At 39.5% G+C, this 17759-nt stretch overlaps 1 protein-coding gene across 1 annotated transcript in view; it reads left to right on the top strand.

Annotated features, from left to right (window-relative positions):
- The window catches only part of TRIM44 (tripartite motif containing 44), a 199561-nt gene that overhangs the window by 122971 nt on the left and 58831 nt on the right, over positions 1-17759 (top strand). The window contains exon 4 of the mRNA XM_037838925.1: positions 11359-11378. Coding sequence (XP_037694853.1) covers positions 11359-11378 — 20 coding nt within the window. The remainder of the gene's footprint in view (positions 1-11358; positions 11379-17759) is intronic.

Here is a 17759-nt window from a genome sequence, read left to right as displayed (position 1 = left end):
ATTCCATTGTATAGTATATATTACACTTTGCCATTCCATTCATGAGCCGATGTACTATCCACTGTGAATCATGAATACTGCCACCATAAACCTCACTGTGCCAATGTCCATTTGTGTCCCTTTTTTCAGGTCTTCCAAGTATATACCCGGTAACAGGGTAGCAGGACCATGTGGCAAGCCATGCTTAGCTTCCTGTGGAACCACCACACTGCCCTCCAGATGGTCTACACCATTCTACTTCCCCACTAGCAGTGATTAGGTACATCCCTCTCTACACATTGTATCCCTCTGTTTATTTTTTAGACAATTTTATTCACATATCTATATTCCCTCCTAAGAAAACAATCACTGGTTCCCTGTATAATCACATAGTTATGCATTCATCACCACTATCTATATGAGAACATTTCCATTTCTTCCACAAAGAAAGAGGAAGAGGCAAAAAAAAAAAAAAAAAAAAGTAAAAAGAAAAAGAAAGAGAAGAAAATGATGACCAAAAAAACAAAAGAAAAACAAAATTAAAATAAAATACAATAAAAAGGTCAGACAACAGCACCAATGCCAAGAATCCCATACCCCTCCCTTATATCCCCCTCTTATAGACATTTAGCTTTGGTATATTGCCTTTGTTACAATTAATATAGGAATATTACAATGTTACTATTAACTATAGACTCTAGTTTTCATTGATTGTATTTTTCCCCAGTGACATCCCATTTTCAATACCTTGCAAAGCTGACATTCATTTGTTCTCCCTCATGTAAGAACATTCTTATATTTGTACATTTAATCATAATCATTGACTACTGTAGGTTTCACTAAGTTATATCATCCCAGTCTTTACATTCTGTCTTCCCTTCTGGTGTCCTACATGCCCCCAACCTTTGTCTTTCAACTGTATTCAAAGTTATCTGTGTTCCGTGTACTCATAATATTCTGCTCCCATCACCCAGTATTGTGCTATCCATTTCTGGATCTATTCAGTCAATTCCTATTGAATATTCTGTACTCCTTCAGCATCAAATGCCTGATCTCTACCCTCTTTCTATCTCCTGGTATCTTCATTTCTACACTCTTCTCCAAACCTCTCTCTCCTGTCTTTTCCTATATTTCTGTAGCAGTCCCTTTAGTATTTCTTATAGAGGAGGTCTCCTGTTCACAAACTCTCTCAGTTTCTGCTTTTCTGTAAATATTTTAAACTCTCCCTCATTTTTAAATATATATATATATATATATATTTTATTGAGAATGGTTCACATACCATACAACTCTCCAAAGATCCAAAGTGTACAATCGTTTGCCCATGGTACCATCATACAGCTGTGCATCCATCAACACAATTAATTTTTTTTCAATTTTTAGAACATTTTCATTACTCCAGAAAAGAAATAAAGACAAAAAAAAAAGGAAACTCAGATCATCCCATACCCCTAACCATGCCCCCCTCCATTATTAATTCATAGTTTTGGTATAGTACATTTGTTACTGTTGATGAAAGAATGCTAAAATACTACTAACTATAGTATATAGTTTGCAATAGGTGTATATTTTTTCCCTATATGCCTCTCTATTATTAACTTCTAGTTATAGTGTCATACTTTATTCTAGTTCGTGAGAGAGATTTCTAATATTTGTATAGTTAATCACAGACATTGTCCACCACAAGATTCACTGTTTTATACATTCCTGTCTTTTCACCTCCAACTTTCCTTCTGGTGACATGTGTGACTCTGAGCTTACCCTTCTACCACCTTCACACACCTTTCAGCACTGTTAGTTATTCTCACAACATGCTACCAGCACCCCTGTCTATTTCCAAACATTTAAGTTCACCCTAGTTGAACATTCTGCTCATAACAAGCAACTGCTCCCCATTCTTTAGCCTCATTCTACATCCAGGTAACTTATATTTCATATCTATGAGTTTACATATTATAATTAGTTCATATCAGTGAGACCCTGCAATACTTGCCTTTATGTGTCTGTCTTATTTCACTCAATATAGTATGCCCTCAAGGTTTCTTCATTAACCAATTTCTTTTAAGATGGTTTTGTTCACACACCATACATTCTGTCCTAAGTAAACAATCGTTGGTTCCCTGTATAGTCACGTATTTATGTGTTCAGCACCATCACCACTCTCTATATAAGGACATCTCCATTTCCTCCACAAAGACAGAGGAAGAGTCAAAGAAGGCAGAGAGGCAAAAGAAAAAGAAAAGAGAAAGAGAAAAAAAAACAAACAAAACAAAACTTGATAGCTAGAAAGCGACAAAAGGAAAGATAGCATTAACCTAAAGTAGAATAAAGAGTCAGACAACATCACCAATGCCAGGAGTCCCATACCCTTCCCCTATTCCGCTCCCCCCATATGCATTTAGCTTTGGTATATTGCCTTTGTTATATTAAAGGAAACTTAATACAGTGTTTCTGTTAATTATAGTCTCTAGTTTGCATTGATTGTATTTCCCCCCAATCCCACCCTATTTTTAACACCTTGCAATGTTGAAATTATTTGTTCTACCTCATGTAAAAACATATTTGTACCTTTTATTACAATCATTGAGCACCCTAGGTTTCCCTGAGTTACACAGTCCCAGTCTTTATCTTTTGCCTTTTGTTCTTGTATCCCACATGGTCCCAGCCTTCCTCTTTCAACCATATTCAGTTATCTTTGTTAAGTGTACTTACATTGCTGTGCTACTATCTCCAAAAATCGTTTTCCAAACCTCTCACCCCTGTCTTTTCCTTTCTGTCTGCAGTGCTTCCTTTAGTGTTTCCTGTAAAGCAGGTATCTTGTTCACAAACTCTGTCATTGTCTGTTTGTCAGAGAATATTTTAAACTCTCCCTCATATTTGAAGGATAGTTTTGCTGGATATAGGATTCTTGGTTGGTGGTTCCTCTCTTTCAGCATGTTAAATATATCACCCCACTTCCTTCTTGCCTCTATGGTTTCTATTGAGAAATCCACACATAGTCTTATCAACCTTCCTTTGTATGTGATGGATCTCTGCTCTCTTGCCATGCTCAGGATTCTGTCCTTGTATTTGATGTTTGATAATCTGATTATTAAGTATCTTGGCGAAGGCCCATCTGGATCTGTTCTGTTTGGGGTACGCTGTGCTTCTTGGATCCGTAATTTTATGTCTTTCATAAGAGATGGGAAATTTTCATTGATTGTTTCCTTTATTATTGCTTCTGCCCCTTTTCCCTTCTCTTCTCCCTCTGGGACACCAATGACACTTACATTCTTGCTTTTCATTTTGTCCTTAAGTTCCCGGAGACATTGTTTATATTTTTCCATTCTTTTCTCTATCTGTTCTTTTGTGTGTAGGCTTTCAGTTGCCTTGTTCTCCAGTTCCTGAGTGTTTTCTTCTGCGTCTTGAGATTTGCTGTTGTATGTTGCCATTGTGTCTTTCATCTCTTGTGTTGTGCCTTTCATTTCCATAGATTCTGCCAGTTGGTTTTTCAAACTTTCAATTTCTACCTTATGTACGCCTAGTGTTTTCATTATATGGTTCGGCTCTTTCACCATATTAAACTTTTGAATTGACTTATTATTAGTTGTTTCAATTCCTGTATCTCAGTTGAAGTGCAAGTTTGTTCCTTTGACTGGGCCATAACTTCATTTTTCTTAATATAGGTTGTAGTTTTCTGTTGTCTAGGCATGGTTTCCTTGGTTACCCCAATCAGATTTTCCCAGACCAGAACGGGCTCAGGTCCCAGAATGAAGAAATATTCAGTATCCAGTTTCCCTAAGAGTGTGTCTTAGAAAATTGGTACACCCTGTGATGCCTCAGGTCACTGTGCTTTTCTGCCCAGCAGGTGGTGCCTGTCAGCCTGTAATTCCAGACTGGTGTAAGGAGGTGTGGCCCTTGGCTGTTTTTCCCCAGGCTCTGGGGTCTGGTTCTGAATGGAAGACAGGTAGTAGAGCTGGGACCCACCCTTTCCTCTTAGAGAAGATAAAGCCCCCCTAGGGAGAGGTCATTAGCATTTCAATGGTCTGTCTCTGCTTGTGCTATCACCACCCTTGTCTGGGTCAGAGCACTGGGAACTGAAAATGGCTGAGGCTTTCTCCACTGAGCTGAAAAAGGAACAGAAACTTCCCTTCAGGGCTAGTCCATGGTGACCCTCTGGCACTCCAAGGTCAGTCATCACCCAAAGCCTCTGTCTGCATGTTGGGGATTCATCACTCATAGTGAGCAGTTCATAGTCACTAATTGAAACCCCAGTTGGAGCTCAGCTGAACTCTATTTGCTTGCTGGGAGAGAGCTTCTCTCTAGCACCATGAGGCTTTGCAGCTCAGGCTGTGGGGGGAGGTGTCTCCTGGCTTGGATCCACAGTTTTTACTTACAGATTTTATGCTGTGATTCAGGCATTCCTCCCAATTCAGGTTCGTGTATGATGAGTGGATGGTCACATTTGTCCCCTTGCAGTTATTCTGGATTATTTACTATTTGGTCCTGGTTTTTTTTAGTTGTTCTAGGGGGACTAACTAGCTTCCACTCCTCTCTATGCTTCCATCTTAGATCCCTCCCCCACCTCCCTCATTTTTGAAGACTAGTTTTGCTGGATATCAGATCCTTGGTTGGAAGTTTTTCTCTTTCAGTATCTTGAATATATCAGACCACTGCCTTCTTGGCCTCCGTGGTTTCTACTGGGAAATCCACACTTAGTCTTATTGAGCTTCCCTTGTAGGTGATGGATTGCTTTTCTGTTGCTGCTTTCAGAATTCTGTCTTTGTCTTTGACATTTGACAATCTGATTAGTAAGTGTCTTGGAGTAGGTATATTTGGATCAGTTTTGTTTGGGTTACAATGCACTTCTTGGTTCTGTAATTTTAAGTCTTTCATAAGAGTTGGTAAATTTTCATTTATTACTTCCTCTATTATTCTTTCTGCCCCCTTTCCCTTCTCTTCTCCTTTTGGGACACCTATAACACATATATCCATGCACTTCATGTTGTTATTCAGTTCCCTGAGCCCTTGCTCATATTTTTCCATTCTTTTCCCTATCTTTTCTTTTGTTTGTAGGATTTTGGATGTGCTATTCTCTAATTCAGTAATTCTTTCTTCTGCCTTTTGAAGTCAGCTGTTGTATGTCTCCATGTTTCATCTCTTCTGTTGTGCCTTTCATTTCCATAAGTTCTGCCATTTGTTTTATCAAGCTTATGAATTATTCTTTTGGTCACCCAGTATCTTCTTTGTATCCTTCATCTCTTTTGTCACATTTTCCTTCAACTCTTTGATTTGATTTAGAAGATTTGTTTGAACATCTTCAGTTTGTTGTTTCAATTCTTGAATCTCATTTGAGGTGTTAGTTCCTTTAACTGGGTCATATCTTCTTGTTTCCTGGTGTGGCTCATGATTAGTTTATTTTGGAAGTTGTTTTCTCTCTTTTGCCTTGGGTTTCCTCATTTGTTTCCTTTGATCTCTATATTTGTTTGTTTCTCTCATTGGCTAGTTGTCAGATTGGCTCTGTCCCACAGTTTTCCCTTAAAATCAGGCACCCACCATGGCTGCCACAGGGATGGGAGATCAGCACTGAGCAACCCAGCAAATTCACTGTGTGTGGTAATATAGATCTGCTTCCAGTGGTGCTCTGTTTTTTGCCAGACAGCAAGATCTGTGTTTATTTTAGAGCCCTTCTTTAACAGTTGAGTTGCCCGTATTTCTCAACCAAAGCAGGGCTGGGTTTCTGTGCAGGGTGTATAGACCAGCTCCTGTGGTCCTAATAAAAGGTGTGGAGCATCTTTTTAAGTGTTTCTATTCCCTTACACTTTCTGGATTGTCCAGCAAATGGTGCTGCTCGTTAACTTAATCATCCTCACAGGCTGCTTTGCCTCCAAACACAGGTTGCATCTACACAGGTGAACTGAAACTGTGGGATTCCTATGGCCTCACTTTGCTGGCCAAAATCTGGCTCAATATGGGGCTACATCTGTGGCAGAGTCTTCCCTCAGGTGACCCAGTACTCCAGCCATCCTCCAGGCAAGGAAATGACTCCTGGCTGCTGCTTCCTTCAAGGGTGGGGTCAGGTTTTCAAACCAGGGCTGGAAACACAGTCTCTGTCCATGTTTCCTGAGTCTTTTTGTCCCTTACTGACCTGGGCCTTGAAATGTCCTCCCCTGTCCCCCAGGTCTTCAAACAGTGGGGATACATCTCATGGCTGTAAGAGATTTTAAAATCTGTGTCCCTGGTGGGAGGGGTCCTGTCTGCTGATTCCGTGCCTTTCCCACACTGAGCCTGAGTGAGTGGGAGGGGAGAGGACTGGCTGGTCTGGGACGGAAGATTCCTGCCTGATATTTCTTCTCTTTCTTCAGTTCGGCATCTGGGTCCTTCTCCATTCTATATCCTCCTCCAGAGTTTGAAACCATTCAGAATTGTCCTTTTTTTTCGTTGAATCTCTGGAGAGGCATTTTCAGTAGCTGTTTATGTCACCATGTTGTTGATGTCACCGAGTTACATCATTTTTAAGAACCCTTTGGTAAAGTCATACATTTTAAAAACGGCGTGTCTTTATTTTTTTTTTTACATGCTATGAGCATTTCTATCTTTTGTCCTGTTTTGAGTGACTGAATTGTGGTGAGATAATACTACAAAAAGTTGGCTCAAATTGGGAAATCATTAAAAATGGTACATGTATGTTTGAAACATTTATTTTAAACACAAAGTACATATGTACAGTCTTTTGATTCAGAGTCAAGGCTATTTATTTATTTACTTATCTATCTAGAGTATGGGTTTGCTGTTTGGAGTTCATCATGTTTCCATACCATTTATGATGGCTGATTTAAGTCTTTTTAAAGTGTGGGGTGGGAGATCATTAGAAGCAAGCTGAATTCAGAATCCTAGTTTTTATCATTTATGTTTCCTAATATTTTGCACGTGTATTGCCTACATCAAAATTGACAGCAATTTTAAGCTCTTTTTTAATTGAATGCTTACAAAATATTCGACTTAGTTTTCATGGCACAGCAACTCATGGAAACAACAAAAACTCTCACACTCATTTGTTGTTATTTAATTAAAACATCATTATAATGAGTTCAACTAACATAATCAAGCTTAGGAACAAACATATTTGATTCTTGGTGAACACACATTTCCACTGGTGGAAGTGGAAATGGGAAGCTATATTAGTGTGTAGCCTATCAGCTGAGGGCATTCTGGGTGTGGCAAGCATTAGTCAGTATGTTTTGCAAAGACATTTGGGAGTATTGTTTAACAAGTCATTTAAATGAAATTGGTATTTAAAGACTTTCAGCTCTAACATTCTGATTCTTTGAGATCAGAAATTCAGTCGTAAAAGTGGTAGAAATTAATCTCTTTAAATCCTACTTGCCCTCCTTTTCTATTCTTGAATAATTATTTGCTCTGTGCCTTGTTCTGTGTTAGGTATAGTGAATACAGACATGAACAAAACAGTTTCTGTTCTCAAGAAGTTGAAATCCAAAGACGGAGACACTGTACAGTACTGTCATGCATTATTGGCTAGAAGTGTGCACCATACAGATGTAGAAGACAGAGGAGGATTACCCTACTTGAGTTGATATTGAGGAAAATTTTCTGGGTGAAACTTGATTCTAAAGAATGGATAGAATTTGCCAGGCTTTCAGTATAGAAATGTTCATTTCAGGTAGCAGGAATAGCATGTGCATTCCTTTTACTAGCAAGGTTAGTAATCTTCTGAATGTCTACTGGACTTTTCCAAAAGGCCTGTATGTGTGTGTGTTCTTTCCTTCATTTATTCATTCTTTCAACAGTGAACCTCTCATCCTGGCCTCTCCATTCATTGTAATAGTGATTATAGTCTCTGAAAAGAACCACAGTTCTCTAAGTAGCAGAAATGGATGAACATAAAGCAAAACCTTGTGTCCATCTTCTCTGTCTTTCTCTACACTCCCTTAGAAATGTCATCAACGATTCAGGGTAACTACATTAATGACCACCATTTGTTGAACACTTATAATGTACCAGACATTTGCTTAATATTTTACACAAATTTTCTCACTTATTTTAATCGACATAGCAACCCTGTGAGGTAAGAATTATGATCTACATTTTGCAGATGAGGAAACTGAAACTCGAAAGAGCTAGGTAAATTGCTAAAAGCCTCATAATTGAAATTGATGAACCAGAATTTGAAGCCACATTTCTCTAACTCAGAATTCCTATCTCTTAACCATTGTATCAAGATATGTGATTGTGAGGAGGTCTTGCTTTAAATCATAGGAGAAAGTTCGGATACTTTTTCCATAAGGTTCTCCTATGCAATTATGTTTAAACATCCAAAGATAATTGAAAAATTGTGTTAAGGTTTAATTGTGTCATTGATAGTTATGTAACTCATGTTAAATTTAAATTTTATGACTTTTCTTACTATAGTTCCCATAAGACATACCAGTCAATCAAAATGCAAAGAAAGCTTCCACCATTCCTATATCCTCTCTCCACCACTCATCCCACTTCTTTCTTAGAGTACGGATGATTAGTGCCCTTGGCACTATTGTGATTCCATAAGAGTCTGCTAAAAATGCCCTTCTTATTCAACCTCCAGTGTATAATCTGATTTAAATAAGCTTTCTGGCTACAGCTGTCCTTTATAGTCTTATGCTCTGGCAATCCTCCTTTACCCCAGTTGCATTCCCACCTCCCTGACCCCTTACCATTCCCCCACAAACCCTGCCCAAGACACACATATACACAACCCCATTCTCTAGTTTCACAGATCTCAAAGTTCTTTGAACGTACAATACATTTTTTCTTTTAATTCTGTGCTTTTGCTTTTGCCAGTCCAGTGCCCTTCTCACTTTTCTCTGTAGTTGGCCTGGGAAAAGTCCTACTTATCCCTCAGGTACAAATATAAATGTCACCTTCTCTGTTAAGCCTTCCCCACTCTCTCTAGGCAGCATTCATCACTTCATCTCTGACTCTTAACACATTCTGTTCATGGCTTTGACTTAATATATTTAGTCGTAGTTCATTTTCTATCTCCCCATCTGTGTGCTCCTGATTGGGAGCTCCTAGAAGGTTAGATCATTATAAGTTATTTATTATTTTACCCTCAGCACCCTGCTATAGTAGATTTTCAACAAATCATACTGATTTGCTACCAATATTGTTAAATAACCTGTGTATCCTGTTTCTTAGGCACTGTGCTTATCATTTGTACACATTATTTCATTTAATCTTCATCCTCAACTATCCCCATTTTACAAATTAGAAAATTGAAATTAGGAGAAGCAGAGTAATTTAACCAGGGAAATGCAGCAAGAGAGCCAAAATATGAACCCATTCTCATCTGACTCCAGAGCTCATCCTCCTTTATACCAATAAGAACTGAAAATTAATTAATTAATTCTCTGGGGAGTTATCAACAGCTAGGAGATACATTCTCTATTAAAACCAACCCTGAATGGTTAAAAAGGAGAATGTAAAAGAGGCTCTGTTAACAAAAGTATGAGTGAGGTCCCCTGGGAAAGACTTGAGTGATCTGGAAAGTCTCATTCAGTCACAAAAAGAGGCTCAAAGAAATCTGCTGTGATCACTGACAAAGTCAGATTTAGAGAATGCACTATCTGGAAAAATGACACACACACTGTATTAGTTAGGGTTCTCCTTGGAAACAGAATCAATGAGAGATGTCTCTTATTATCAAATTGTAAAAGTGACTCACGCAACTGCAGGAGTGCACGAGTCCAAATTCTGCAGAGCCGTCAACAAGCTGTCAACTCCAAGGAAGACGTCCGACGAATTCCTCGGGAAACGAACCGACAACTTTGACGAACTCCTCAGGAAATGAACCGGCAACTTTGACGAACTCCTCAGGAAACGAACCGACAACTTTGACGAACTCCTCAGGAAACGAACTGGCAACTTCGACGAGCTTCCCAGGAAAAGCTTCACTGAGCAGCTGAAGAAGAAGTGAAGGTTTCTCTAACCATCCGGCTTATAAGCCTCCAACTGATCACCCGGACCAAATCCAGCCAATTGCATTCTCTCACTGTGGAAGCATGCCCTTTGATGAGTCATCAGTCAGCTGCAGTCAATTGACTGATGATCCGACAAACCAGCCCTTTGGTTTATTAACCAGCCTCAAATAGCCTCACAGCAATCATCAGGCCAGTGCCCGCTTGACCAGACAGCTAGGCCACCTAGCCAAGTTGACACATGAACCCAACCATCCTAGTTTGCTAATGCTGGAGAATGCAAAACACCAGAGATGGATAGGCTTTTATAAAACGGGGGTTTATTTCACTACACAGTTACAGTCTTAAGGCCACAAAGCATCCAAGCAATCAGGTACCTTCACCGGAGAATGGCCAATGGCGTCTGGAAAACTTCTACTAGCTAGGAAGGCAGCTGGCATCTGCTCCAAAGCTCCGGCCTCAAAACGGCTTTCTCCCAGGATGTTCCTCTCTAGCAAGCTTGCTCCTCTTCAAAATATCACTCCCAGCTGCACTCGTTTCCTCCCCCCCCCCAGTCAGCTCATTTATGTAGCTCCACCAATCAAGGCCCACCCCGAATGGGTGGGGCCATGCCGCCATTGAAACATCTCATCAAAATTATCTCCCACAGCTGGGTGGGGCACACTCCAAGCAAATCTAACCAACACCAAAACTTCTGCCCCACACAAGACTACAAAGATAATGGCATTTGGGGGACACAATACACGCAAACCGGCACACACACTGTTTTTGCAAAGAGTAAATGGGCGAAAGAAAAAAGCCATTGTTTGGCCAAAGAATGATCTGGATCATCAAATGCCAGAACCATCCTTTTACAAAAGAGAAGTCCAATGTCCAGATTAATTAATTAGCTTGAGCAAGGGCATACAGCTAATAAATAACAGAACTTGGACTAGAATCTCAATTTCCTGAGTCCCAGTTCAGTGCTGTTTCCACTACAGTATGCTATATATTAGAGTTGCTGTATTCATGTTTGGAGAAAAAATGCTAGGCCAAGGCAGAAAGGAGTCTTTGAGAGAAACAGCTTGATGCTTTTGGAGCTGGTCAGCTTCTTCCTAAGACCTGCTGCTATTTTGAGCTCTCAGTTTGCTCAGAACTAAATTCTGCCAGCCATAAAAATAAAAAAGGCAAGGCTATTATTTAGGCTTCCTAGGTCTGTGCATTCACTTCTCTACTTGCAGGGGCAAATTATCAGTTCATCTCTGCTGGGCATTTTGAACATAGGATTATATTAGCCCTTGCCTTAGCATTTAGATGTCCACTAATTTGTCTATACAATAAATGTACAAACCTTGCTTTCAGGTTAAGAGGGAGGGAAAAGAAAGAAATCTAAACTGCTCTCTACCTTATCCTGATTCTAATGCTGTTTCTTTCTATTGTCTTTCAGGGCGACGAGGAAGGACCTAGGTAAGAGCACATTATTGCTGCTTTTCTGTTCTCAGAATTAAAGTTGAGTGACATTTGTGGCCTTTTAATGCCCCATGAAATGTGGACAGCCAAGGAACAGCACAGAAAAATGATCTCCATCTTAAGCTAGGGCTTTGAAGATCTTATGTTGTAAGACTGCCATCTTCCTCCCCATCTCAGTCACTCCATTTCCAGTCTGTACCTTCAGATAAAGACTTAAAAGTATGCAATGACAGTAACTTTTCTTTATTCTTTAGCACATTCAGAATACCTTGTTAAGAAGAGCAAGTACTGCTTTAGAATGTTAATTAAGCTATCTGGTGGACTGACAAGATAAATTTTTGCATTGTTCTTTCTTGATTAGAATTGGATTGCTTTTTAAAATGGGGTCTGGATCTAATATTCTTTATTTCTCACCTATAACATCTAAAGGAGAATGTAAAAGAGGCTCTGTTAACAAAAGTGTGAGGAAGGTCCCCTGGGAAAGACTTGAGTCATCTGAAAAATTTCATTCAGTCATAGAAAGAGGCTCAAAGGAATCTGCTGTGATCACTGAAAAGTCAGATTTAGAGAATGCACTACCTGCCTGACTCAAGATCCTATACAATGACTCTTAGATCATAAGTATACAGAACTTTGTTTAGGGAAAAAAAAAATCTCCTTTGTGCGTCTATGTTACCATAGTTGGATAGAATTTAAAAGTGCATTTCACTGTGGCCTCAATCTTGCGGTGGTCCTGGACTTCAGTTTGCTTAGCTTTTCCCATCATTCTGCTCAGACAGTGAGAATAGGCTCTAGGAAATGCTGCTGCAGCTGGGCCATCAACACAATTGAGGGGCATTTGTACAAAGTAAAATACAACATACAAACAGGTACCCATCTGTCACATAGTCTCAAGCACTGTTAAGGCTGGGAGATATCAGAGAGATCAGGCAACTGCTATTCAATCTTAATTTTTAGCAAAAGCACCCTTTTTTTTCAAATGGACTTTAAATAGAACCCCAATGTGTAAAATTTTTTCTCTGGTTAAAGTTGGGGGAGCACATTTGCTGGTGAATCCTCCCTCTTTCTCACAATAGACTGTGAGGGGCTTCTGCAGAAGCCTTGGTTCCTCAGAACTCAGTTTGAAAATCACTAATCTAGTTTAAGCCTCTCACTGTAAGAAGCGGAATGTGTTGTCTGAAGTCCCCTTACTGGAGCTAGGACTTGACCCTTCTTACAAATCAACAAATTCATTTCCTTTTTTCTTTCTATCTTCCCACATTTTGAGCCCCTTTCTTAGTGCCTTTTGTAATTCCACATCTGCATCTCTGGGTGCTTCCCTTACTTGGACCTGTAGTTCTCTGCCTCCACACAAGAATTGCATGAACCAACCTAGTTCCTTGTGTACTGTGGCTAAAGCCACAGGCACCCTGCTTTAAATTATCAAGTTTCAAGAATCCCTTTAAACTCCATCTCCCAGCCATCCTCAGGAACAGGTACCCTTATGTTGTGGGTCATTTTCTTCCTTGCTTCCTTCTTCCCTTCCTTGCTTTTATCCATTTAAAGTATCTTCACTATGACTGAACTATGTGTCAAGCACTGTATACTGGATGTACAATGCTAATTAAGACAGACATGGTATTTGCCTTCATGGATCTAGTGGGAAAAAAGAGTATATAACTGGGCAAGTATACTGTGGGGGAAGTGCTATGATAAGGGAGTTTAGGTTGCTTTGGAAAGGACTTCTAAGTCAGTCTTGGAGGATAAGGGGAGGCAAAGGGAAAGCAAGGGTAGGGATATTCTGAGCACAGGGAACAGCTTGTATAAAAGCCCCAGACTGGCAAGGGAGGACTAGAGGAAAGAAAGCAGCACCCAGATCATTTGGGGCCTTACAGGCCACCTTAAGGTATCTGAGCTATGTCCTGAAGGCAGTGGGAGGCCATTAAAGAATTTTACATAGGAATTAACCTGAATAGATTTTATTTTAAAAGTCTCCCCTACCAGCAGAATGGAAAATGAATTGGAAGTTGGTCAAGACTATATAACCTAGGAGTCGAGTTAGACTAGGCTTGTGATGCTGGGAACCCAAATCATCTTCTCTAGTTATTGATCAAGCCATTTTGCACAGACCTTTGGTTTAGACAAGCTCTTTAAATATCTCCTTGGCATTCCACATCTTCTACTCTCAAGGCTAGCTCTAGCTTCCTAAAATCCAGGCCAGAGAGCACCCAGACCTCCTTCTTTCCCAGAAAGAGAGTTCGAAGAAGATCATGATAAAGTACATACCTTAGCAGGTATAATGTGTTGGCTCCAAAGGATAGAAATGACATTTCTGTTTTGAGAGAGTCTGATTAGGATGAACACACTCGTCTTTATGACCACATGCCAGAGTCAGGTTAAATAGAAGAATACAAGGACCTTATGAAGAAGTAAACTCCCTTCAGAGATACTATTGGGTGTGAGATACTGGCTTTAGAATTTAATTACAGATACCTTCATGTCATTTTGATAAGATAGAGATGAAGCACAGAGTTTCTTTGCAAGCACCCAAGATGCCAAGCCTTCCTTGAGCAAGGTTGTCATGGATGTCAGCAGGAATTCTGTCGGACTAGGATTTGACAGAATCCTTTTTGATACAATGAACACTTGAAAAGTATGTTCCAACTTGGCAGAAAGAGGGAAGAGAAGTCAAATTTTCTTTTCAATGTCTAAATTCATACTTGTTGGTTCCATTCAGTTTGTTTATGTTGAACTACAATTTGGCTCAAGTTATTCTAATTAACACTTCAGGGTAGATCGCCTTTGATCTGAAATTTCTCTCACTTATGATATACACTTTACCTTCTCAACAAGCCAAACAGAATTTTGTTCCAAAGTCTTCTTTAATGCTAGCAGTATTAAATGAGGGTTTGATATAGACGGGAAACAAAAGTATGAGTCTCCCTGCACAGAAGGTGGAAGAGAAATGGATCTGGAGACCCTGAGTTCCAGTTCCACCTGGATTATTTGGATTTTTGTCCCCTTTACCAGCCACTATCCCACTGTGAGCCCAGAACTCCATAAGAGAATTAGATACTAACCAGTCTCCATAGTGATAGGAACTTAGGAAAATTCCTATCCTCTGGAAAAATATCTGTGATAGACTTTTGTTTTCCTCCCTTCCTATCAGCTGGAATCTCTCTACCTTCTTTCCTCTCTCTTTATAACTTCCCAAGCTCTTTGACATTAGATAGCCAAATATTGTGCTTTTAGTCATGTCTCTTCCTTGCCTTGAATTGTGCACTAACTACCATTTATTGAAAGTTTACTATGTACAAAGTGCTTTATGTATATGGTCATTTTATCCTCATACAAACCTTATTAGCCCATTTGTCAAAGCTTGCCTCTGTCTCCTCCTGTGGCTGGTCAAATGAAATTGGTCCGCAAAGGCTAGCTTTAATTAGTGACTATATGAGTTTATTTTACTGATTTTTCCTTTTCTTGTCAGGCAGTTGCTATGTGGCTCAGTGTTTTTATTTATTGTTGGGACACCTACATGAACAATACTGTAAGAGAACTGCCTGACACAGAGTAGTTCGTAGGTGCTTAGTAAAGGTGTATTGAAGGAACTGAATAGAGGAATAATGACTCAAGGGCATACCACAAAACCAGGAGTAAACCAATTAGTGACCTATTTGGACCCACTGAATGTTAGAGCTAGGAGTAGCGTTAACTTGCCCTGTATCACAAAACTAGCAAGTGGCAGAGCTAGATCTTGAATCTATTTCAGCTTCAAAGCCCACACCCTCAACCACCATTCAGACAACCTCCAGGAGGCCAGCACACTCTGCTCTGTAACTGGATGAAAGCCAGGAGAATTTGTGCCTTCAGAGGGTCACTTTGGTCTCATTCCTCTAACTGGGAGTTCTTACTTGCTTTGACCTTGAATTGCTGTGGCTTCTTGTTTTCTCCAGGTACTTCTCCTCTCGTTAGCCTTCATCATCCCTCATCCTCACACTGTGCCCTTGAGGGTCAGCAGGAAAAGAGGTGCTTTTAGACTTCCTGAGGAGCAACCAGCCAAGCCTTCCTTTGACCCCACATGGTTGCCTGTTGCCTCTCCATCTGACAGATTATTCCTCATATCCATGATACACAGTCATGTAGACAGCAAGGATTCTTGGAGGAACAAAACTTCTAAATATGTATAAGGTGGCTATTAACCACTGTGGAATCATCTTTTAAGAAGGTGTCTCTGAAGTCCAGAATGATTTTTTTTTCCAAGGGAAAAAAAGCAATTTACACTTTTGGCAGCAATTTTCTGTGCTATTGTGGGAGATCTTGTGTTTGCTCCCTCACAGATTGGCTCCTTCTCTACTCTGCTGGAGCCTGCTGAGAAGTAATACATATTTGAGGAGAGGGGGTGGCAGTAAGATCTGCTGCCTTGAAAACTATTGGGTAGTGGGAGGAAGTCAGAGAGAGAAAGACCCTTAAACTCTTTTCCTCAAAGGAGAAACAGCAAGATCAATATTAAATTTCGATTTGCTGTTGAGGTTTTCATGTTTTTTTTAACTGAGAGAAAAATGGCTTTTTAATAGTGACAGCCATACTTGGGACTTATGTAAAATTTTTCATTTTAAAAGCTGGCTCCTTTTGAGACAAAAAACAAAACAAAGCAAAAAAAAAAAAAAAAAAAAAAAAAAAAAACCCTGCTGAGATCAGTGTGAATCTAACCCATGCTGATACTGTGAACAAACAGGAAGCATGTTCTGAAGGAGTAGGAGCTGAAGGAGAGTCAGCAGACCTAGCTTCTGTTCTCGGTTCTGCCTGTAACTGACTTTGTGACCTTGGGCAAGTCATTTAACCTCTTTGTATTCTGTTTTTTATTTCCCTGTAAATACTAGCCTCACCCTCCCTAACCTAGTTTTGGGGATATGTTGTGAGGGGGAATACAAGTCTTATATGAAATATGGAGTGGAAATAATCTGCTTATAGATTCTGTAATTTGATAGATTTTTTTTTTAATCTTCTCAATTTTGTTTCTTTAAAAATTTTCTTGAAGCTTTATGGTAGGTACTATTTTTTTCCCTCTAAAATAACAACTGTATATTCTTAGGTAAGACATTTCTCTTTCTATCTTGTTTGTAGTGATGAGAAGACTAAATCAGTGATACAATTGGGTTCCTTTGTCCTCTGATTGCAAATTCATGGTTTGGCTGTTGTATTAGCTTCATTTCAGGAGGCCTAGCTGGAAGCCAAAGCAAAGGGCTCTGATACTTGTGACATAGAATGGAACCATCATGACTATTTACTGTGCAGCGGGGGGTTCTAACGTCTAAGTTGGACTTCAGCATAGGAAGTCTCTTAACTCACATTTCCCTGTTATGGAGCCTGAGCTGTACTTTGTTTCTCCATGCCAGTGTGGATTGTTTATCCCTTATTTCTGCCAGATGAAGGATGTAAGCCATGTTATTCACTGTGCTGCCTGTCCATAGCTAACACAAGCCTCCATGCTCAAGTAGTTGATTTTCATATATTTGCCTGTGTGAGTCACAACTTTATTTTATTTTGTACGTGTTGTTGTATAATCAGAGAATCCATTTGTAGTTGGAAAATTCAACTAAGGTTCTTCTGGCTTATCTGCCTAACACTAAAAATGGCTGGCTGGAAGCAGCTTCTATTCTAACATATATCTGCCTGTCTCTTCTTGCTTCAGAGTACTAGAAGAAGGCCCAGTAGGAAGGAGCCTGGATGTCACTTTGCCTGCTATTCTAATCAACTTTTGTCTTTGCCATCCAATATATCCAATATAGTAGTTATGAGGCTTGACAGACTAACCTTATTTACATCTTTGACATCAGAGCTTATCAGGATAACATTTACCACTAGTAGCTCTGTTCGTTAATCTCTCAAACATTGCAGAGGACTTCTTCCATTCATTTTTTACAACAAACATTTTAGAGTGACTACCGTCTTCCAGGCCCTATGCTAGCTCTCAGGGATATAAAGATAATTAATACTTTGTTCCTGTTTTAAAGAACTTAAAGTCTAGATCTAAAGAGATAACTAAATAAATAATGTTAATTTCATACTTAAGTGCAATATAATAATTATCATTTTATATTGTTATAAACAAGCATTTATTGAATGCCAACTGTGTGTCAGTGCAACAATGTACTTCCAACATTTACAAGTATTATCTCATTTCTCACAACAGTTCTAATAAGGGACTCATCTGAGATGAGAAAACAGAGTCATTCAGAGTGAGACTATTTCACCAGCTCTAGCGGTTTTTAGCTGTGTGGCCTTGTGTATATGTAACCTTCATGCAACTTCCCTTCTTTCAAAGTCCAGCACAAATGTTTTTCTGATTCTCTATTCTGGGTTAGTTGCCTATATTCAACATATTTATTATAGAATGTC

Source organism: Choloepus didactylus, chromosome 6, assembly GCF_015220235.1.
Source record: "Choloepus didactylus isolate mChoDid1 chromosome 6, mChoDid1.pri, whole genome shotgun sequence".
NCBI classification, from domain to species: Eukaryota; Metazoa; Chordata; class Mammalia; order Pilosa; family Megalonychidae; genus Choloepus; species Choloepus didactylus.
This window is presented reverse-complemented; position numbering and strand designations above follow the sequence as displayed.